Here is a 25,728-nt window from a genome sequence, read left to right on the forward strand (position 1 = left end):
GTGCTAGGATTACAGGTATAAGCCACTGCACCTGGCCTCTACATACACTTACTGAAAGCACATTAAGTGCCAAATAAGAAAATAGAAATGCAGAAAAATAAACAAGAGCACGAGGTCTCTGCCCTCATGGTGCTTGCAATCTAACGAAGGAGACTGATAATAAATACATGAAATGAAAAAATTATTAATACAATTACATATGTATTTAGTTACTTGCAATATGCATATGTGTTTCTGTCTGTGTATTTTCAGCTCACTGCCCAAAATAAAGTGGGACTAGTAACTGTTAAACAATTTTCTTTCAACACTCTTTATGTATGGATAAGTCATGACCTAGCAAACTGAATTCAGCAGCAAATTAAAAGTATTATATATACCATGACCTAATGGGGTTTATTCTTGGAATGCAAAGGTGGTTCAACATATGAAAAATCAATGTATTAATATTTAATAATACACCACATTAACAGATAAAGGGGAAAAACCCTCATGATCATGTCAAATGATGTAGGGAAAAAAAGACAAAAATTAATACCCTTTCATTAAAAAATTTAAAAATTCAACTAGGAATGGAAGGAAATGTACTTCACATAATAAAGATACATATGAAAAACCGACAGCTAACATCATACTCAATGGTAAAAGACAAAGCTTTGTCCCTAAGATCAAGACAAGGATGCCCACTTTCATCACTTCTATTCAACATAGTATTGAAAGTTCCAGCCAGAGCAATGAGGCAAGAAAAACAGAAGGCATTCAAATTGGAAAGGAAGAGGTAAAATTATGTTTGCAGATGACAAGATCTGTATGTTAAATAACCTAGAGATGACACCAAAAAAAAGTTATATTAATAATAAACAAGTTCTGCAAAGTTGCAGAATATAAAATCAACACACAAAAATTAGTTGTGTTTCTATGTAACAATAGACAGTCCAAAAAGTAAATTAAGAAAACAATTCCACTTACAATAGCATTAAAAAGAATGAAATACTTAGGAATAAACTTAACCAAGGAAACAAAAGACTTGCACACCGAAACTATAAAATATTGCTAAAAGAATTAAAGACACAAATAAATGGAGAGACATTTGTGTTCATGGACTAGAAGAATATTAAGATATCTACACTATCAGAAGCACAACGCAATCCCTATCAAAACTCAACATTTTTGCAAAAACAGAAAAACTCATCCTAAAAGTCACATGGAATCTCACGGGAGCTCAAATACTTAGCCAAACTCATCGTGAAAAAGATCAAAGTTGGAGGACTCAAACTTCCAGATTTCAAAACTTACTGCAAAGCAACATTAAACAGAAAAGGCATAAAGACAGACATACTAATTAATGGAACAGAACACCCAGAAATAACCTCACACATATATGGTCAACTAATTTTTGACAAGAGTGTCCAGACCATTCAATAAGGAAAGGATGGCCTTTTCAACAAATGGTGCTGGGGAAACTGGATAGCCATACACAAAAAGACGAAGTTGGACCATTACTTTAAACCATGTACAAACTTAACTCAAAAAGGATTAGAAGACTAAACTTAAGAGTGAAAACTATAAAACTCTTAGAAGAAAACAGGAAAAACTTCATGAAATGGAATTTAGCACTGATGTCATGGATATGAACCAAAAGTACAGGCAACAGAAAAAGAAATAAACTGGACTCCATCAAAATTTAAAACTTTTGTGCAAAGGATATCAGCACAGTGAAAAGGCAACCTACGGAAAGGGAATATTTGCAAGTCATGCATATAAGAAATTAATATCCAGACTATATAAAGAACTCCTACAACTCAACAACGACAAAACACAAACCAGCCAATTTAAATATGGGCAAAGACTTGAATAGGTATTTCTCCAGAGATACAGATGGCTAATAAGTGCATGAAAATACACCAGACATCGCTAATCATTAAGGAAAAGCAAATCAAATACCATAAGACATCACTTCAAATACATTTGAATGGTTATTATCAAAATCCAGTAAGAAAATAAGAAAATAACAAGTATAAATGAGAATATGGAGAAATTGGAATTCTTACATATGACTGGCAGGAATATAAAATGGCACAGCTATTGTGAAAAGTGTATGATGGTACTCCAAAAAATTAAACATAGAATTAACATATGATCCAACAATTCTGCTTGAGTATATATATCCAAAAAAATTTGAAATCACGGACTTAAACAGATATTTTTACACTCAAGTTCATAGCAGCATTATTCACAATAGGCAAAAAGTAGGAACAACTCAAATGACAACATCAACACATGAACAGATAAATTATATATATACACAATGGGATGTCATTTAGCCTTAAAAAGGAATGGATTTCTAATACATGCTACAAACATGAATGAACCTTGAAAACAATAGGTTAAGTGAAACAGGATGGACAAAAAAAAAAAAAAATTCTGTGTGGGTTTGTGAGGGTGTTTCTGGACGAGATTAACATTTGAATAGGTAGACTGAGTAAAGCAGATTTCCCTTCCTAATGTGAGTGGGCCTCACCAAATTCAACGATGGTCTGAATATTACAAAAGGGCAGAGTTAGAAGAGAATGCACTCTCAGCTGGCTGACACAGATCCTGAGACTTCTTAGGCTCCACACCTGTGTGAGTCAATTCACTGTAACAATCTCTTTACACACACTAGATGTGTGCGTATGTATGTTCAACCACCAGTAAAATAAATACTAATAACTAATATACTAAATCTAAATATGTGTGTGTGTATGTATATACACATATAAAGAGATTTATTTCACAAATTATAAACAGATATAGAAACAGATTCTATTGGCTCTGTTTCTCTGGAGAACCCAGACAAATACAGCAATTCAAACTGGAATCAAGAGAGAAAAGAGAGATACAGATCACAAAATCTTTAAAAGGGGTACTCTTGCATATCAGAAAAACTTTTTTCATTTACTTATCTACTGATTAAAAAATGACATCCATGTGAATGTGGTTGAAATGTTTTATCACAGAACTGCAATTAGCAAAAATCCAAAGCATGTGTACTGCTCTCCTTTAATATCAAAGTCTATAATGATCTCATATCTTAGGGCACAGATGAATGATTCTGTCATATGTCTCTCGGAGGTTTAATAAAACCACTACGTTCATTTAAAACTGGCAGAATTATTTTTATAGAGGCAGAGAAATGTGGATAAGGTAGATAGTACACATAATCATTTGTGTAACATATGGATCCATGAACTAAAAGAATATACCAATGTAACTAGAAGTGTTAATCAGCGTGAAAAAAATTGATTTGTAAGTCTTAAGATCTAGGTTCCAGCTTTGACTTGCTACAAAGTGAGGAACTTTGCGAAAATCACTGCCTCTCAGGGTCTTAGTTACTTCACCTATAAAGTGAGAAAAATAAATTTTTAGATGACCTCAAAGGTCCAATTTTGCTCTGAAATTTCATTTTTCTAATGTAAATAATACCTTTTCACTAGAAACAATGCCACCGTAGTACAACCTTGAATGTGCAATTAACTGATTGAAGTTTGAAGACATAATCCAAAATAGGTTTCTTCAAAGGTAGAAGAATGGTATACCACATACATTTGCTCTTCTTTTGTTCCATGTAAATTAAAACATATTCTCCTGCCTAGTTCCTTCTATCACAGGGTATATGTTTGTAATCAGTTATTAGTTTAGTTGTTTTGGGAATCAAAGAATTATAGTTACCAGCATACAGGTAGAAAGAGAAGTGACAATACTACAAGCTTTAAAAGAAAACATTTAATATGATTCAATAAACTGACTGAGGAAGCTACACTGAAACAAATCTGTATGTACACTTAACTACCTGAAACCTATCACCGCCCCACAACACACACACACACACACACACACACACACACACACACAACACACACACACTACAAGTAAGACAGTTAACTGAAATGTTCTGGAACATTATAAATTCTGGAGACAGTAATAAATTCTGTGAAAAGTTAGAAAGTGGTGTATAAAACTCAAAGGTGAGAGAAAATTAGTGAAAAATAAATACACAATATGTTCATTAGCAAATAATTAAGGATAAATGGAGGATATAAACAGAAATACAACATTTTTCTTTTTTAGCTCACTAAAACTCAGCAATTCTATTTTCTATGTGACCACATCTTATTTAAAATGGTTGAAAATATAGGAAATGCATGAGAAAGTAAAAGAATAACAATATAATACAAGTTCAACTGGAAACACAAAAGTATCAAAACAGTGAAAATGAGTGAAACTATATGAATTTCCTAAGGGTTTATATATGAAAGACAAAATTTAAATAACACTTATTTATAATTATTTTGCTATCTTTATAATGATCTATGTATCCATCAAGGCTATCAATTTCTTCAAAGAGAGGAACCTAATGACGCATCTCACATCCCCCCATAGCTTGCATATAAAAAATGCCTAATGTATTTGCCAAAGGTTAGCAAAACCCTTATACAGCCTAAGAAGTTGGGGGCAGGGCACAGAATCAAACCCTAAAAGTCAAACATTATCTCTTGGTCTGTAATCCTATAACCTTTGCATGTCTCTTGTCTGCTTTGCTATAGGGGTTTGGTTGGGGTGATGGGAGAAATTTTAAAATTATAGGAAAAATGCAAACCTTCTTGGAAGGCCGGAAGGTTTTGCAAAAGCTTCTAGATAGGGTTACGGCTGAAAGCAGCCTAATCCTCTTACCTTGAGTTAATAACTTAGAGTAGGTACAAAGGAATGTAAGGGAGTTTATCTAGAGAGCTTGTTTACACATGTGGTCCTAAGATTGGTCTTTGATCATTCATAGGACTGCTCTCCCCAGGGGAGGGCGACCAGATTAATTACCCACAGGTGTGTTGACTCAATGCCTTTATCATTAAATCTGTGCTGAATAAATGCCGGCAAGGCCAGCTAATTGGCACACGGCTGCCACAACTCTTTCTGTGAGTGGCCCCCTGCTCTTTCACTGAATATCAGTGTCTGAGTACGTTATTCATCCATCATGCAGCCTCGTTCTGTGGGTCAGACTCCGGCACTTTGCAAAGTTCCTTTACACTGATGTCCCTATTTCTAATCAGGCCATAACCAATCATACTGAAGGTGGCTACATGAATCAAGTATGTTCAATGCTCCCTTCTTTCTTCAAAAAAACCCTTTAGGAAAAAATTCTATTTACTTACTTCCAACACTTGCTTTCTTGTTTTGTCTTTTATGAGACACAGTCTCACTCTGTCGCCCAGGCTGGAGTACAGTGGTGCGATCTCGGCTCACTGCAATTTCTACCTCCCAAGTCCAAGTGGTTCTCGTGCCTCAGCCTCCCAGGTAGCTGGGATTACAGGCATGTACCACCACGTCTGGCTAATTTTTGTATTTTTAGTAGAGATGGGGTTTTGCCACGTCAGCCAGACTGGTCTTGAACTCCCAATCTTAGGTGATCCGCCCACCTCGGCCTCCCAAAGTGCTGGAATTACAGGCATGAGCTACCATGCTTGGCTCCCAACACTTGCTTTCTATTCGTATCTACTACAGCCATTAAAATAAATATTTTCTGATACTAATAATTTATATTTGGGTAACTATTCTTCTTTGCAAAGTTTTAGTAGAATTTTAAGTTTCAATATTTTACATACACTTGAATTTACAAATTGTTTGTTATACTTTAAACAAATTAAGTGTTAATAATTTTAAATACCAAGAATATGCTGGGTTTGCAGAGAGTGGAGAGTAAGCTGCCTGAAATAATTTATTCAAAGATGCTGACCCAGTGGATGTCACAGTTCTATCAAATTCAACACATCCCCTTTATATTTAATTTACATGGAACAAGTATTTATATAAGAAATACTTTACAATGACCCCTCTAACCACCTGAAATGAAATGCACAGGTAATATAACCAATCTACATATCTATTTTAAAAATTAATACACTAATACAAATAAAATTTTTAAAAAGATTTATGATAGAGGCCAGGTTCGGTGGCTCAGGCCTATAATCCCAGCACTTTGGGAGGCCGAGGTGGGCAGATCACTTGAGGTCATGAGTTTGAGACCAGCCTGCAACATGACAAAACCGTGACTCTACTAAAAATACAAAAATTAGCCAGGTGTGGTGGCACACGCCTGTAATCTCAGCTACTCGGGTGGCTGATGCAGGAGAATCACTTGAATCCCCAAGGTGGAAGATGCAGTGAGCCGAGATTATGCCACTGCACTCCAGCCTGGGCAACAGAGCGAGACAGTCTCAAAAACAAAAAGAGAGAGAGAGAGAGACAGAGAGAGATTTATGACAAAAATATGCATTTCAGTATGTAAGTATCAGACATGATTTTAGCAGAAGACATACTAACCAGATGCTAATACCTAGACATAAAGTCATAGTGAATGTAACAATTACAAATGCTCATAGACTGGTATACTGGTGACTCAATGCCATAAACATAATTTGATTTTTTGAAATGGTGAACCATTGGCCAAGTTTAGAACAAAGCAAAGTACAAGCTTCCCTCATTGTATACTGTAGTTACATTTCTAGATAATTCAGTGCATGTTAAAACTGAACAAAATATACTTTACGTTCCAACAATGTTTCAAATTTACTTAATTATAAAAAAGTGTTTCACCTACACAGATATCCAATGAAACACTCAGAAGTCCTGCAGAATGCAGAGCTAGTCTTTGTTGTTTACAGACTGTCCCACACACTACTGGACTACTACCTACCCTGGACCTAAAATGCCCTTAAAAATCATTCTGTTAACTAGAAACATCCTCACAAACTTCTAGAACACCTTCTAGAAAGCAACACTACCCCTACCACTGCCCCCTTGAGAACCACAGCTCTAAGAGTATTATTTCTGACTGAAATAGCTGTGCCTCAGAAAAACCAAGGACTACACAAGCATAATAAAGTATTTGCCAAATCACTGCTGATTGTAAATGCTCATTGTTAATAGTTTGCATGAATTAAAACAGATAAGGTGTCTATAATTAGTTCTGAAAGAGACACTTAAATTTAGCTTTGTTTTCAAGTCAAAAGAAATTCTTAAACAACACACGTATCTGCTGCACAAGAAAACTGAAGGAGAAAAATAAGGCAGGCAAACACTGACACTTGTGGTCATTCTGAGATTGCTTATTTGCAATCAGGCTAATTCTTGCTTTGTGAGTTCAAGGAAAGTAAAGCTGGTTCATAAATCATCCACTGACTTTAGAAGAAAATTACAAGCTTTTAATAAACATTTTACTTCTCTTCAAAAAAGGGGAAACTACCTACACTAATATTAAATAACCAAAAAACAAGTCATTTGTCCAAATCCTTTATGTAATGAAAAAGACTGCATCTGATTATAAATAAAAACAGTCAAGAGAAATAAACTCCAAGCAAACATTACACAAAATTGTCTAGTCATCTCAATAAAACTAAAATTGGTCTCTAAATAATTGTGTCAAGTGACAGTTTTCAGAGTGGTATGGTGGAAATTATACCAGATCTAAAACATTAAGATTTTTGTCCAGTATGGAAAAAAATAGCTGGTACTTCTGGTAAGCCCTAGCTGAAATTAATTACTTGAATTCAGGGACCAACCACTTATAATAAAGCACAAACAGGAATGGAGACCAATATAGGAAGACCAGATTCATGTCTCCCTTCTAATGTTACTCAAGGATATTTGCTCATTCCCATTAAATGAAAATCATCCATCCTGGTTGAAGGGCCCTCCCCCTACCCTTTCTCTTTTAATCTTTTTACCAAGGACATATTCGTTGAATGTACATACATAGATAAATAGATGATATAACTCCATGAGTTACTATTTAGTAGCCACTTGAACAGCAGATTTACATCTGATTCAACATGTAATAATCATTCAAAACCATTAACTACCTGAATACAAAAATAATTATTTCTACACCCAATAAAAACTGAGACTTAGAAGGCATTACAATTCCTGTCTTTAAATTTTGACTCCTTGAAGTCTATACTAGACATGCCCAGAAAAATGCTAAAGCCAGTCTGGACAGCTCTGGCCATGATGCACATAGTAATGGCCACCTATTTTTTCCATCACGGATGTGTTGTAAGATTAAAAACAGGCTTATGCAAATGACAATTACAAGCCATTTATAACTGTAAAACTTAACAGAATAGCTGCCAGTTTGCTGAGTCTGACAAAGAAACCTTGTCACATTTACTGAGTTAGTTTAACCATAGAATTCAGATGTTAAAAGAAACTAGACTAAAGGAAGAACTTCTACAAGCTCTCCTGTCATAAGATTTTTACAGTTTCTCTTGACTGGAAACATGCAGGTTGCCAGAAAAAGTTACTAAAGGAACTTTATCTCACATCTGCCCTGTTTTCCTGAACTTTTACATAAAGTTCTTAACTAACTTAAACTTAGCAAACAGGTTGGCCGGGCACTGTGGCTCACGTCTGTAATCCTAGCATGTTGGGAGGCCAAGGCAGGCGGATCACCTGAGGTTAGGAGTTTCGGACCGGCCTGGGCAACACAGTAAAACCTTGCCTCTATTAAAAATACAAACATTAGCCGGGTGTGGCGGCACACACCTGTAATTCCAGGTACTCGGGAGGCTGAGGCACGAGAATCTCTTGAACCTGGGAGTCAGAGGTTGCAGTGAGACAAGATCATGCCACTGTACCTCAGCCTGGGCAATAGAGCAAACCTCTGGGGGAAAAAAAAAAAAAAGGAAGGAAGGAAGGGAGGGAGGAAGGGAAGGGGTTGCAGGTATACTTTAAAGTATGAAGTAAATGCCAGTTAAGTACACAGGCACCTTTTGTTAGTATTTGGAAGTTTCTTCCTGTTTAAATACTTGCCCCATAACAAGCAAAGTTTCAGTGGCGGGGGGAAACCCACTGGAAATTCAGGGACTCAACCCAATACTGGAGGGACCCACTAATGAGTAGGTTACCCATAAAACTCTCTTAATAATCAAAATCTATAATAATCCAGGGAGATATAAAAAAAATCCAATCAAAAGAACTGGCAAAAAATAATAATTATTTAGTCCTTCCCTGGAGAAACGGGTAGGGAATGTCTCTAAATCAACTTTGTATCCCCTATACATAATAAGCTATGCCTAAATGCACATGCTGGTACACAGTAGTTAATCAATACGTACCTGTTGAAAAAGTGAAAATACAAACATTCATTTACTATTCTGTTAATGATTCCTGGGTATGCTGTGCCAGTGTTCGAGGGAAAAAAAAAAAAAAAAACTCCCACAATTTCTCTAATAGTGCCATGTAATACAAAGTTTAAGAACAGAGAATGATAGTACTAGATAAATTAAAAAAAAAAAAAAAAAACAGAGGATAAGAATTTAGATAATCTTGCTTCAATTCCCAGCTTGGCCTCTATTCTTACCAGTATTTATCTGACATTTGGACTAATTATTTTACAATTCCAGACACTGGTTCCTCATCTTTTAAGTGGGTATTACAATAATAAAACTATTAGAAAAGAGCCATTTGCATAACAGCTCAAGTAAGCTTAGCACACAATCTGATTTTGAGTAAATACTTCATAAAATGGTCATTGTGGCTAGCTTCACAGTCAAATCCTATGTAAGGAATCACTGATAAATAAATACTGATCTACAAAAATGCATCTGTACTTCTGGAAAATAAGTTATTTTAAGTAAGTTCTTAAGCATTACTCTATTAACTAGTCAACTAATTTTAAAAACAAAAAGGTAGTGAGTGAGAACTGTAGTATGGGTGGATACAGACTACAAGGAAGTTGGGTTTTAGTCCTCTTCTTCAAACTAGGAAAAGTCAAAGATCAGTCTAGGCTTTAGGTTTCCCATTTATAAAATTCTTTTTATTTTTTTCTTTAATGATCCTTCTAACATTTCTAATACAGTGGGGTTCTTAAAACTACAAAGCACATTTCATCAGCAAAGCTCAAAAATATGTGCACAAAAATTTTTTGAGTATCAGAGAAAATATAAACTCATATTCATTTGAAATAGCAGATATTAATGGGGGAGACAGATGAGAGGAAGAATATGCATGTAACTGTTAACCTTTAGCTTAAGCTCCAAAACTGTAACTTTGTAGGATTGAATTACTGTCCCTAGAGTCTCAGAGGAAAAACTGATAATAAAGGCTATTTACAACAAAAAAAAACCATTTAAAGAAACCTCCCTACTGCTCTGCAGTAAGAAAAGCAGCAAGGTGCCAGCCCCAGAAACTAACCATATAAGAAAAATCTCAGTGAGTATGTAGTGCTAATAAAATCTGCTTCATGGCAAGTTATTAAATCTTACTGAAACATCAGAGTAAGTAAACATAATTAGTAAAATCTCATTACCCCCCAGATCCTATACAAGTGTGCTATATCTATTATATCATTTTACTGAATTCTACGATACATGTAATTTTAAACAGAAAGAAAAATAAATAAAAAGTAAATGCCAACATTAAAAAGTGATTTAAAGTGAAGTTTTCTGCCATCAAGAACACCAAAAGCCACGTAAGAGCAAAAAAGAAGTGGGCTGTATCATATCATGCATTAGTAAAGTAATCCATGACAGCTTATTTATATAAACCCCAGAAAACTGGGGGGTGGGAAAAGGGGGGAGGAGATCTAAGTTACAAAGATATATGGCTTCAATAGAAACCATAGGTCTTAACTAGACATTAGTAAAATCAAGAGCAATTTGAAAGCAGGAAAAAAAAATTCAAGAAGAGAATGCACTGAAAGGGTTAAATTACACCAACTTACACACAAAAGCTTATACTGCCTACACCCTACAAAAGCATGTAAGAAACATTAAAACTAACCTCTAACAGAGAAAACATTTAGAAAGCCTGTACTTAAGAATAAAGTTAAAAGGAAATAAGCTGGAAAAAATAAAATCATAACCATTCATTTTATAATCATCACATTTTCAAATTCTTCACTCATCACTACACTTGCATTGAACATATATAATTTATCACATAAAAGCAAAATCTCTAAGCTTCTCCCTACCTTAGGTTTTTAGTCAAAATGAATGCAAACAATCACGTGGGATTCAGCCAAGCAGTGACGTTAAATTCTGCTCTGTCAGAGAGAGCATCTGTCAAGCCCACATTTAAACTGCTGCCTGCCTGTGCAGCAGCTGAGGAACCGTGGATTTCATATTATAGACTAAAACCCCATTAAAACTGCTCGAAATCCTTCCCGCAGCTGCCAGGCAACAACGAAAGAAGAGAGGTAAATCTTATGCTTTTCCAATACAACTGAAGCACTACATTTTAGCTCTGGCTGCTTTACATTGCAGCTCAGTGTTATTACTAGAAATATGGATACTGAGGCGAGAACACAGCACTGCATTGTCCAGCCAGGAAAATAGCAGATGTAAAAAGCTTCAATGCATCAACTGTCGGGAAGAGTCAACAGTGCTACAAGCAGAACGGACAACTACAGCTCTTTTGTTTAACGAAAGAGAGAGAAAACGAAAGAAAGGGAAAATTTCAGAAGACTAGGACCCATATGAACAAGGAGGGGTAACTCGAAGACAAGCAGACAGATGGACACTTTGGATACTGTGAAAAGCAATCACAGGAGGCAGACTGTTGGGGGATGTGCGCATGTTCGATAGCATCTTTTTTGCTGAAGTGATGGCGTGCCAAAAGTATTTTCAGTGGGCATAATCCTCTTCACACAAATGGCCTGACCAAGGAAGGTATGTCAATATCTTGTGTATGATAGTCATTTAAATGTGTTACCTTTTTAGAGCCCTGGAGGCAATAATACCTGATAAGCAAGTTCATACAGTTCACTGCCCTTGAAACTATGAAAGGGTTTCTTAATATCTGATTTTAAAATTTGTCATTGTTTAGAAGACAAGCTGTCACTGCTTTATGCAGCTAAATATGTAGCTTGGAGTAATTCTGGGTTATAGACATCAGAGGGAAAAGGCAAATAAAAAGAAGATGTGTTTAAAGGATTCCTTAAGAAATTAAACTTAAAAAAAAAAATCTGTAGCCCTTTACAAAAAAACACAGCAATATTCTATCAAATTGGGTCATACTGAATCCTTATCTAGTGAATTAAATGCTCTCTTAAAAATGGCTATCAAAAGAGACAATGCAGTGAAATTACATTAAATAGTAGCAAGGAAAACCTTAAGAGTTTTTTTTCAGAGTCCTTTTAAAACAAAACCTTAATATATAACAGTTTTTAGTAACAAAATCTTCCCTCCAACATCTCCCTAAATGAAGATAATGAACCCAACCAAAGAAAGTATCAACAAATTTTATTACCAAGCTATAAGAAGATACTAAAAGGAAAGCATTAACACAAGATCACATAAGGTAGTGTGAGTTTATGCATAACCCCACAATAGAGCCTCATGTTGTTATAGTGTCCATGAACAGAACTTTAAACAAAGGGACATCAATAGCTGATTTAAAAATTAACTATTTTAAATAGCTTATATTTCATGTAAAAGACTGATTCCAAATGATCAAATTTAACGTTGTCTCTGATTATCATTTTAAAAGTGAAATTCAAAAACATAATATGAAAATACTTTGATACAAAAATACCCACAAACGGCAATACAAGGTCAAAAAATTACATATAAATGTAGCTACTATGCTTCCAGGCTATATTAATATGCAGTAATGAACTACTACCACTATATGTGTGTGCAGGGCACAGATAAATCAAACTATTTTAGCAACAATCATAGAATAGCAACTCAGGGCTCAAAAACACAAAGATATTTCTAAAATTTTACAAATCTATCAAAGATCCTGATTTTTCCTCAATTTCAAACCACAACTCAGTAATTATCTAATAATCACAAAAGGCAAACATTTTAAAAATATGTAAGTCCTGCATTCCAAAGTGACGATTAAACAAGTTTACCAGACTCTATTACATCTCAACATCACTCTCAATCATGAATTTTTATTCTAATAAAGACTAATAATAAATAGTACTAAAAAATATGGTTGTAAAAATTTCAAGTCCCTCTTGCTACCTTTATCTCTCAATATTAAAGTCATCAATTAAGCAGCTTTATAAGCTATACATCTCAAAACGAAAGTGTAAGTTTTTCTATTAAACCATCACCAATAGACTAAAGATATCAACACTTTTAAAAGTCAAATGATAAAAACTGTGTGTGTACTGAACAACATTTTACAGTAACATTCTCCCCACGAACTTCATCCACAAGTTATAAATACAAATTAATAACGTAAAGATATCAAAAAAGAAGAGAAAAACCAAAGCTATTTATTTTCTAAAAATGTAAAAGTGCAAAACTATTCTGCATACTATTGAACTTTCTTGTCTTGCTCTCTCTTTTTAAGAATTAAAATACAACAGGCAATAACTGGAGAATAATTTTATCACTTAATAAAAAGGAGGCATGGTTATTTTAATTTTATATTCTTTTTAACAAAAAAATTTGTAAGACCTGAGAAACTTTTAATAAGGAATTTTTTAAAGGCTAGACACATGCACTTCATTTATCAATGGGAGATTTATAGTTACATATGGATTTAACATCTCAGTAGCTTAATATCTAAAACATACAAATACCATGAAGTCTAAATTAAGATGCAGCTCTATCACACACTGTTACAAAATCATATTAGGACCAAAACTATGTATTTATGCTAGATTACAATATGCAATAATTTGCTGCTTTCTGTAATACTAAAATACTTTGGAGACATGACTTTGGGTATATTGTTCTTATAAAAGCAACAAATTATGATTATTTTCCATCATTCATTTACTCAGTCCTTTAACTCAAACATCCATTGAAACACCTGACCTTATTGTTTACTCCTTCTTACACCATCAAATTTACACTTTAAAAAAAAATCTAAATGACTGGACTTCAATCAGATTCCAAGTGTTATTATATCAGAAGAAAACAGATATACTTAATTTATCTTTGTAACACTTAGAATAAATCAAATAAATTTTAAAAGCAACTTTTGTTTCTTTTAAATTTATATACACAACCTTTATATCTACTGGTGTCTTTATGAAGTGGAGGGGAGAGTCATTACTATTTACCAAATATGTCATTTGGAAATAAAAGCTTAAAAATAGTTCCCTAGTCTAAAAAGAATGGCCAGCTACTTACAAGTATAAGAAGGAAAACACGGAGTTTCTAAATCAGAATGCTCAGCTGTATTATTTTCAGCTTAGCTCACAGCAGAACTATGTTTTGTTGGTACAGTGAATAGCCTTGGTTTTCATTATAGTAATGTTGAGTTTAAATTCATGTAAATAAATTCCAACAAATAGCACACTAGATGATTTGCTTTTAAAATTCCAAACTTAAAAAAATTGTTCACATCTTTCAAAATGCTTAATTTTTTTACATTTTAGAAATAATAACTTCTAAAAGTACTCTGTAAGCTCAGAAACGAGAAATTTCAAACGCTGGTGCCTCTACGGTTGGACCTTAGATATCTGTTCAAATTCCCACCTACTTGCTCCTCCTAGTGGCGGCTACTATAATAGTACTTTCATTCATTTATGTCTAACACTTTCAATCAGTATTTTCAAAGTACTTAACACTATGTATGTGAATTTTACTTTGTAACTATTCAATTATATGGAGATTTCCATGTAACTTCTATTTCCTAGAAGTAATTAAATTTATGCCAAGGTTAAACAAATTTAATGTTAACCATGACTCTCTCAATATCACAGGCTAAATACATACATTTATGTATACACTGTAATTTCAAATAAATGCTCCTATATTAAAACTTTTTAATTAATTTATTTTGCTTAAAGAAGTAATTTTCATAATAAAAAGTTGGAAAAATCAAAATTACATATTCATCACTCTTTCTTGCCAAAAAGTTTTTCCTGTTTTAATGGAATTCAAACCATAGCTCTTCGCCCACCTCTAATTCCTTGACATATTGGTCCCAAAAAACTGAAAACAACAACAAAAACACTAACAACAAACGTGAACAAATCTGTGCTATGCACTGAAAACCTTGTTGCAAGATACCATAACCAGTTTTTAACATACAGCATCATGAACCTCACATATTGCCATCTCATACCTTTATAAAATACAGGGCTCTAACTGTGCTAATGACAAGTTCTAAAAGTTTAACAAATTGTCTGCATGTAAATTTAGAATAAAGCACAACTCAAGGATATTTAAAACTATACTGTGAAATTCAGAATTTTAAAACAGTTGGTTTCAAAGTAACTCTTTTAATTCTAACATGGAGACTCAACCAAGATATGTAACAGTGTTCTGCCAAAGCCATAGATAATCAAAGAAAATTACACGCTATATTTTAAAATTAATCTTAAGTCTAAGAACAATTATATCATGAATACTTCATATGTACAATGAAAAGTTAAAATTTTTGAAAGTGTTAATCATTTATTACTGTCTAAAAATCCTACACTGAAGTTATTGGACACTGAAAATTAATTTTGACAGGTGCATCTTCTCATTGACTCTCTCAACACAGTAGGGGCCAATGGAAACATGCCAAGCAGTGTACTGTGACTAACAGAACTCTGCCATAATCAACCTTGCACCGTCTGTCCCACAACTGATACATGACCATTTTACAAAAAAGGCCTCTGACTGCACACCATACCACCAATAGTATGTCAAATCAATTTTAATTAATGCCAATAAATTTTCCATCTGCTCTTAAGGCCTTTTTACACAATCTTTCTCAGAAATCTAGTAACATTTTTCTCAAATACATGCAACTTTTAAATCTTTAACTTGGGTCAAAAGTACAAATGACCAGCGTACCAAGACAATGAAATGAATAAATCACCTCATCTCTTTAAAATGCTCACCGTGCTAAAAAGGTATATTTTTAAATAAATTAATCTTGTTCTCAGTGATGTTATGTTGCCAAGGGGAAATAAATTATAAGCTTCATTCCTGGATTATATTTTCACAGCTTAAGACATTCCTATTTGCCCTGATCATATTAGTATCCAAAGTCCCTTTCAGGCAGTTCTGTAAACTTTTGTGCTTCATTTTTGTAGAATGACTACAAGAGAGACAATGTGACTGAATTAGAAAATGATTGCCAAAGAATAGTATTAAGGAGAAGAAAACATTTTTGGTCACCAATCTCTCATATACCACTACCGGACATTTACAACATGCTTCAGTGGAGGAGAAGACACTGCTGCTTTGCAAAGATGACCTGGAATGCCAAGAGGTCTCTGTTCCGCACTCATCTCATTGGAGTACTTTCTCTAGTGTTTCTTTTTGCTATGTTTTTGTTTTTCAATCATCATGACTGGCTGCCAGGCAGAGCTGGATTCAAAGAAAACCCTGTGACATACACTTTTCGAGGATTTCGGTCAACAAAAAGTGAGACAAACCACAGCTCCCTTCGGAACATTTGGAAAGAAACGGTCCCTCAAACTCTGAGGCCTCAAACAGCAACTAACTCTAATAACACAGACCTGTCACCACAAGGAGTTACAGGCCTGGAGAATACACTTAGTGCCAATGGAAGTATTTACAATGAAAAAGGTACTGGACATCCAAATTCTTACCATTTCAAATATATTATTAATGAGCCTGAAAAATGCCAAGAGAAAAGTCCTTTTTTAATACTACTAATAGCTGCAGAGCCTGGACAAATAGAAGCTAGAAGAGCTATTCGCCAAACTTGGGGCAATGAAAGTCTAGCACCTGGTATTCAAATCACACGAATATTTTTGTTGGGCTTAAGTATTAAGCTAAATGGCTACCTTCAACGTGCAATACTGGAAGAAAGCAGACAATATCATGATATAATTCAACAGGAATACTTAGATACGTACTATAATTTGACCATTAAAACACTAATGGGCATGAATTGGGTTGCAACATACTGTCCACATATTCCATATGTTATGAAAACTGACAGTGACATGTTTGTCAACACTGAATATTTAATCAATAAGTTACTGAAGCCAGATCTCCCTCCTAGACATAACTATTTCACTGGTTACCTAATGCGGGGATATGCACCCAACCGAAACAAAGATAGTAAGTGGTACATGCCACCAGACCTCTACCCAAGTGAGCGTTATCCTGTCTTCTGTTCTGGAACTGGTTATGTTTTTTCTGGAGATTTGGCAGAAAAGATTTTTAAAGTTTCTTTAGGTATCCGCCGTTTGCACTTGGAAGATGTGTATGTAGGGATCTGTCTTGCCAAGTTGAGAATTGATCCTGTGCCCCCTCCCAATGAGTTTGTGTTCAATCACTGGCGAGTCTCTTATTCAAGCTGTAAATACAGCCACCTAATTACCTCTCATCAGTTCCAGCCTAGTGAACTGATAAAATACTGGAACCATTTACAACAAAATAAGCACAATGCCTGTGCCAACGCAGCAAAAGAAAAGGCAGGCAGGTATCGCCACCGTAAACTACATTAGAAAAGACAATTTTTTTTTTTCAAATGTGCAATTTGTAAATATTGCTAAAAGCATGTATAGTTAGAACTGATTACATCCGTAGGACAAGTTTTAGTTAAAACTCATCACATAAAGAAATTCAAAAAGTATTTTTTTAATTTCTGAAGAAGTTAAGTCTTAAAACTATAACATTATATAACAAAAAAGGTGTCCCAAAAGATCTATTTAAAAAACTGTGTAAGGGGATTCTGTGTATTAACATGCAATAATAAGCATGCATAAATCAACGGTTCAAGTCCTCTGTTAGGGGTCAATAAAATGTATCTGCATACATTTTCCACATAAATTTTAATTTAAGAAATGACAGTCAAAAGATCCTTCATTTTAGATATAGCTTTTCATTTTAATATATAATTAAATGTAAATAAAACATCACTATCAATTTTAAGAAAACTTTGTAATTGTGCAAAGGATAAATTTTTTGACCTGACTATTTTAGGGTTCTAAATGCAATAAGATTTAGTTGAGTTATTCCACAAACACATTATAAAGTTCAGATGTTTCATCAATGCAGTTCTCATGAAAGTATTTACTTTTTAAAAATAATTGAGATATTCTTTTAAATTTCTTTTATTAATACATATATCGGGGAAAATTATTTTGACATGACGTGATAAAATGTGAAAAACTAATGTGTCTCAGGCTCAAGTTTTTAGTTATTAAATGTTTCAAAACAGACAAGTTTTGTTTCCTCATTGGTGTTAAGAACCAAACTGCTATTTCAATGAGTTATTCAATTAGACCAATTACTACACTTTTAAACAGCACCACCATTTAATTTCATGTATATCTGACTTCGAATATATCTGTAAAGATAATCGAAGCAAAAGTAATTACTTAAAGGCACAAATAGGATGTACTGTTGAAAAAAGATAAAGAGTACGGTGCAGTTTCATTCAATACATTTTTAAGATACATGTCTGCCAAAATGTAACATACGGGAAGTTTACTTCCTGACAGCAGGTGTACACATGCCAATACTTAACCATTTTATGGCACCTATTTCTTTCTTGGAGTGCCAAGTTTACAAATCTGCAGTTTTTAATTTGGTAGATGACAAATAATCTGAATCACCAATTAAAAACCCTTTGGGGAGGGATGGGGAAAACTATAAATGTTTGACAAACACAATTCTAGGATGAACAATGTATACAATGCACTTTTATCAACTTTTTAAAAATAAAGGAAAACAAAAAACTTTACTGAGTGTTATGATACAAGTATTTTCACAGTAATTTTGTTTGACTCCATCATGAATTTTAAAATCAAGAAAACACCAACCTACTAACCAAAATAGTGTTTTCATTCCATACAAGTATGTAAATTTGTCTATTTTTAGTCAGAATGTTTCTTAATTCTAATAACAATCATTTTTACCTCTGATTCTATTATTAAGGGATAAATTACCAGAAGAGAATTGTAACATTTGTGAAATCTGAAAACACTAAAACTGTTTAAGTACTTATCTCCATTTCAAATCAGTAGACTAAGTGTTCTATTCTAAGTGAAGTGATTCTGAAAGCTGATCTATGTAACGCACCCCAGTTCTTGGATCAAGTCTGTTTTTAACTTAATTTATCCTATATGACTACAGAAACACCAGAATTACTTAATAAAAGTCACACATAAGAGGATAATACCAAATCAGATCAGTATGTTTGACAGAAGACAAAAGGAATCCTTCCCTCAGTATAGAATAATATTCTCTGATTTATGCTACAAAAGTTAAAAAAAAAAGTGTGTGTGTGTGTGTGTGTGCAAAGGTGTGTACATAGAAAGAGAACTCAAGTACTATTTGTCCAAATTATGACTATAGTGCAAGATCTTTAAAAGAGTAATTTCCATCTGGAAAAAGTTTTTATAAAAATGACTCATGAAAAACAGATAACAGACACCTAAATTCTTCCTATCTCAAGTTTCAATTTTAAATCTATAAAATCTATGTAAATTTCTATATTCCTAACACTATCTTGAAAAACTACAGTAATCTGATATCAGACACTGTGAGTCCTCAAAGGGGATTGGACCAAATAGTATAAAGTGTCTTTATTCTGTTGAAAATCCTTACTTTAAAATAAATATTCTGTTAGTTTACTTTTGACTTTTCCGCAACAATATTCAAATCGTTTTCTTAAGTAAAATAAGCTGATAGTGTATATAAACATCTCACCACTTGTTAAATGTACCTTCTTCATCCCAATGCTATGTGATCTTTATGTACATACAAATATAATTTTAAATGACAGCTTTGCTTTTGGTCAAAGAAAAGGGTACAGAAATAACTATGTAATCTTTATGTTCAAAGTGTTAATAGGTACTTCAGAAGATGAAAACACCAAAACTTTCAATACTTACAACACTTGTTTATTTTGATCAAGTATATCAGTGCTGAAATTCTAATTCAACCAAATAATTGAGATTTCTCCTCACACCTCTTTGTATACAGCATAATCACACATAATCTCAACTGCAATTTTATTGATATTCTATTTCCAGCAAATTCTACAAAAATAATACCAATAACAGCAGTAGAAACTATTTACTGATTGTACAAGCAGTATGCTTGGTACTGTGTTGAAGCACTTTACATACACGATCTCATACAACCCTCATGAACAACACTAAGAGACAGGAAAGACTTGTGTTAAGAGGTTAAATACCTAAGATCATACAGCTAGTAAAGCAGCAGATTTCCATTTCAAGGATCATGTTCTTAATCATTACACTGTTCTGCTATTATTTCACATCTGACAGTTGATTAAAAAAAAAAAAAGTCTAAAGCTGAGCAAAAATGGTCTGTCCCTTTACATTCCCATTCTCTGTTCTTCATCCTTTGCCAGGCCTCCAGGCTTCATACCATTTTCACATACTGGAGGGGCACTTGATATTAGGAGCAATAAAGACAAAAGAAAAGAGAGTATATCTGATCCTCCAATTATTTTCTCTTCTTTTCAGTTGTGTAATGGTGACAGGAACCTTTGCAAAGCATACATATTACTGCTTATCTCTTGCTTCTTTGGACCCTGAGGCACAACTGTAAACAGCAGGCAGGCGGCACTTAGAAATTATAAAATATGCTTCTTTTTGAAGCACAACTGCTAATTTTTAATAGATAAAAGTAGAACTGCATTTACCCATCCTACTCTCTGGTCACCTGCCATTTTGTCATGAGAAGGTAAAACCAGTTTATCCAAACTATTCAGATAAATTTTCTTTTTCTGTCTTTTACTGTTTAGCTAGGAAATTTCACTATGAGATTAACATAGCTTTAAAAAGTAGGAAAAAAATTCCTGTTGACAGACATTTCTAAGGCATCTCCAAGAATTTCAATGTATCATTTAGACATCACTCCCAGAAGGCAGACGATGGACATTAAATACTAAAATGGGATAGAAAATCCACTACCACCAAATTTTACAGTAATAAAATTGTTCGGTGCTCCTATGATGATTCCTTAACGCTCTGTAAGACAGTGTGCTCTGTCTGCTATGCCACCTGAACAAATCCTTGCAAATGGATCCAAGAAAAACTTCCCCTAAAGAGGACATGCTGAAGATTTTGTGTCTGTTCATAACCAGTATCCGCAACCAAGACTCAAAAAAGCAAAACAGTTCTTGTGTATACAACATAATAGAGTTGATACTACGTTGCAATAAATGCCTTATTACTGGGAAAAGATCGGGGAAACAGGGTTTAGGGGCCTAAGTTCGCACCACCATGAGGGAGGGCCAACATAGCCCCAAAAGTAACCACAAAACTGACTGCCTGGGTCTGATACGATGTAAAATGTTGTCTGAGTCTAGAGATTAATGAACAAAGAAAATTAGTCCACTATTTCACATTTGTTTAACATTTAAAATTTGTTTTAAAAATGTGTTTAAAATTGTATTCCCTTATCAGGGTCTGTTTGTCTTCTGACAGGGTTAATGAAAAACATAACTATAATCTTGTTCCTAACAGATTCATGCAAGAGAGGGAAGAGAATGACTCCTATATACTTCAGATAGAAAGCTAACAGTGGGCAAAAAAAAAAGACAAGTAAACTTGATTTTTACAAAAGTAAAGTTTTAATCAAAGGTCATAAGAAAAACTTCTAATTTAGAGTACAATTATACCTCAGTATCTGTGGGGAATTGGTTCCAGGACACTCCACAGACACCAAAATCCACAGATGTTCAAGTTCCTTATATAAAATGGCATACTGTTTGCATATAAAATATGCACATCCTCCTGCATACTTTAAGTCATCTCTAGACTACTTATGATACCTAACACAATCTAAATGCTACGTAAATAGTTGTTACGCTGTATTATTTAAGAAAAAATAACTCAAAAAAGTCTGTACATGTTCAGCACAGGCATTGTGGGTTGGTTGGTTTGTTTGTTTAAATATTTTCGATCAGCAGTTGGTTAAATCTACGGACGTGAAACCCACGAATATGGAGTGCCAACTGTATCTGTATGTCTATAAGTCATGTACACTTAATATAAACTAAAACCTAAGTTATCTTCTATCATCCCAAATTTAGTACTTTTTCAGTATTCCCTATCTCAGTGCATGGCTAACCGTAGTCAACTGGCACACAGGAGTACCAAGAATCACCTTCGCCACTTCTTTCTCTTGCTATTGCCCATATCCATTTAACCCAAAGACTTACTTGGATCCCTACTGGAATCCATCTACTTTTCTTCATCTTGCCCCTCTTTAAAACAGCATCACTCATTTTTGAACTACTGCAATACCTTTATAGACAGTTTCCTTATATCCACATAATCTGTTGCCAATATTACAGTCAGAATGTTACTTTCAAAACACAAAGCTAGGGATGCCATCCCACTAATTTGATGGCTTCTCAATGTACTTAGGATAAATACCAAAATCCCTAAAACCCTTGGCCAGTTACAAGGCCCATAAATGATTCTCTTCCTTACTAAAGCTAATCCCTCTACCCAATCTTTTGATTCCATTCATACCTCCTATCTCACTGTAAATTATTCTCTCTCTCCCTCGGGGCTTATTTAAAAGAAAAAAAAAAATTCCTGGATAAGGAATAGTGAATTACAACTTGACTCAATTAAACAGTTTAAAGCATTTTCATTTTATTTAAAGGAAAATGTTTTACAACATCAAATCAAGTTTTCTCTACAGTGAGAAAGGATAGTAGTGGCATGGAGAGAAGGGATTCCAGAGATGTCAGCAAGTAAGGTCTATAGGCCTTCATGATGGCTGGATACTAGAGATGAGAGGGGAGTAAGTGGCAAGAATGATGCCTAAGACACCGGCCTGAACACTGACAGGGTCATTTACTGAGAGAGAAAACACTGTATAAAGAACCTGATTTGCCAGAAACAATGTAATAAAGAATCATCAAGCAATGTATAAAAGAATTGTCAAGTGGCACTGAGGGCCTATAGAGATTACAAAGCATCATTAAAAATATGAATTATAATTACCACTCTACGCCCATATGAAAGTATGAAAAATAACTAAAAATATATAATATAGGCTTCAGATTCATTTGAAAATACTTTTCAAGCAACACTTACATGCAAAATACTCTGTTCTCAGCACTGGAGATATAGTGGAAGGCAGGAAAGACATAGTTTCTACCTTCAAATTCATATAAAGAAAGATAATCAAAGAAAACAAATGAACAACAAGATAACTAGAAGAAAAAGGGTCCTGAAGAAGTGGCTGCTGAACTGAAATCTGAATTATCAGAAGGAATCAGTCTTATTAAGAGCAAGGGGAAGAATATTCCAGACAAACAACTGAAGGACAAAGGCTAAGAGGTAAAGAACTTGCCAAGTTGTTGAAAAACTCTGAAAAAGTCACCGAAAAAGACTTGTAGTCAAGGCCTTTTTTAATATGTACTGTTCCTTTAGAGCATGGAACTGTGGATAGAATTCAGAAGAATTTTAACGGGAAAAAAATTTACAATTTTATTTTCATTAATCTCTAAATGAAATTAATTCTTTCTTCAGGAATTATTATTATAATTCTTCAGTATTATTATAAATGGTTACAACTTTGTCACCAACAAAGATCAGATTTTTTCATAACATTAGAATAAAGATATCACATAACATAAAATAAAGATATTACGTAAGCTCATTATACTTCTAAAATCTGGTATTTATCAAATTTGCCACTAGATCGAGTTATACAATGCATTAGTAAAGAAGCACAAATCATGTCATAAATGTGTTTTTTAAAAATACAATTGGTTTTATCTTACGTATTTTCTTTTATGCCTTAAATATAGTATTCAGAAAGAGGATTCATAGGATTTCCAGTCTGCCAAAAGCACCAATGGCACAAAAAAATTATGAACTACAGTAAAAGATACTTGAGATTCCTAACAACGCAACTTATGGTGCTTGTTTGGGTCCTATTTCCAACAAACAAATTACAAAAAGACAATTTTCAGGAAATCAAAGAAACTAAAATGAACTGCGTGTTAGATTACACCAATATTATTTATTTTGTTGCATACAATGGCACTATGGCTACGTCAAAGATGTCTATATGTTTAAGAGAGGCAAAGTATTTAGGAAAAAAATGACAGTGTCTCGATTTTGCATTTAAATACTTTAGGAAAAAAAGGAAGAGGTGGAACAGATAAGGAGAGCCTTTAAAAATGGTAATTATAGAATCTGTGTGATGGGAAGATGGAAGATCACGTGCTATTTTCTCTCATCATATTTATGTTAGAAATGTTTTATAATTAAGTAATTAAGAAAACCAAGAAAAAGAAATAGAATAAGGTATACCCTTTTAATAGCTGCTTCACAATAAGGAGCCTCTCTAAAGGAAAAAGAAAACAAAAAGGCACAATGTGCAGAGAGCAAACCAGAGAACAAGACTCCTTTCTCTAGGTTTATGTTGCCCTAGGCCAGGTTGCCTGACTTGATGAGTGTGCAATGTAACCAGGGATTTTTCTCTTTTCTCCACCACTGTGCTCAGGAAGACTGCAAGAATCCCTAAAACTTGCTACAGTATTCATATTTTTTGACTATGTACTCTATCTAAAGGCACTCATGCACTCATTTCAAAGAAAAAATAAACCTAAATCCATTATATCAGCTGTCTGGGCCTAGAAAATTAAGTCTTTGATCAAACTAGTACATCTTGGTATTAGAAATACCAATGGTTTAGGAACAATAATCTTATAGTCTTAAGTTACCAAGTAACAATCAAGGTTAGGCCTTCTATTTAGGAGGACCTGACAATTCAGAACACAGGATGGCAAAAGGAAGAGGGAAAAAGGATGCAGTGCCAGGTAACCGTAGTCTTCACAACTGAGAGCAAAAAGTCTGAATGGAAGAGTGACGGAATGCTTGACTTAGGCAAGTGGGCTATACAAGATGGTTCCCGGGTTGCCAAAAAAAATGACAAAAACTGAAAGAGAACTCTTTTCATTTATGTTAACTGGGATGAACTACTCATCTCTCGGATCTTAGCATATTTAAGGTAGGAACACATAAAAGGCGCTATAACCTGCAGTAAGGTTGGCTCACTAATCCTCTCTTCTTCCCTAACCTATTTGTACAGTTCCGCTCTTCTAATCTGTCATCAAACTCAACAGTCTCTCTCCCATCAACTGCTTGTCTTTCTATTGTAAGTCTTTTCTCAACTTGGCTGACAATACAAAAAAAAAAAAAAAAAAAAAAAAAACGCTTAACTTTATCATATGCTGTTATAAATCAGTTGGATATCTTAGCATAAATATTACTCATTATAAGAAATTTTCTTTAAAAAAAAAAAAAAAGCACCAAAAATCAGCCAGGCACAGTGGCTCATGCCTGTAATCTCAACACTTTGGGACGCCGAGGTGGGCCAATCACTTGAGGTCAGGCGTTCGAGACCAGCCTAGTCAACACGGTGAAACCCCATCTAAACTAAAAATACAAATATTAGCCAGGTGTGGTGGCACACACCTGTAGTCCCTGCTGCTGGGTAGGCTGACGCAGGAAAATCACTTGAACCCAGGAGATAGAGGATGTAGCAAGTCGAGATGCCACTGCACTACAGCCTGGGCGACAGAGAAAGACTCTGTCTCAAACAAAACAAACAAAAATCAACTCTGTCTAACATTAAGCAACCAAAAATTCATAAAAATTTTTATTCTTCCAACACTAACAAATACATCTTTTTTTCACTTATTAAAAAATATTGATTGAGTGTGGTGGCATGCAGAACAATGGTCCTCCAAAGATCTCCATGCACCTTAGCCCCCAGAACCTGTGAATATTCTAACATTACATGGCAA

The 25,728-nt window shown here is 34.2% G+C and overlaps 2 protein-coding genes across 4 annotated transcripts in view; one reads left to right on the top strand and one right to left on the bottom strand.

Annotated features, from left to right (window-relative positions):
* Positions 1 to 25,728, bottom strand: part of CDC73 (cell division cycle 73) — a 139,264-nt gene that overhangs the window by 59,331 nt on the left and 54,205 nt on the right. The gene's annotated exons all lie outside the window — the stretch shown is intronic.
* Positions 11,062 to 18,657, top strand: B3GALT2 (beta-1,3-galactosyltransferase 2). Its single transcript, XM_003893368.4, has 2 exons — positions 11,062 to 11,699; positions 16,028 to 18,657. Exon 2 carries the CDS (start codon positions 16,148 to 16,150, stop codon positions 17,414 to 17,416), a length of 1,269 nt encoding a protein of 422 aa, XP_003893417.1. The 5' UTR covers positions 11,062 to 11,699; positions 16,028 to 16,147; the 3' UTR covers positions 17,417 to 18,657.

This window comes from Papio anubis, chromosome 1 (genome assembly GCF_008728515.1).
Source record: "Papio anubis isolate 15944 chromosome 1, Panubis1.0, whole genome shotgun sequence".
Taxonomy (NCBI): Eukaryota; Metazoa; Chordata; class Mammalia; order Primates; family Cercopithecidae; genus Papio; species Papio anubis.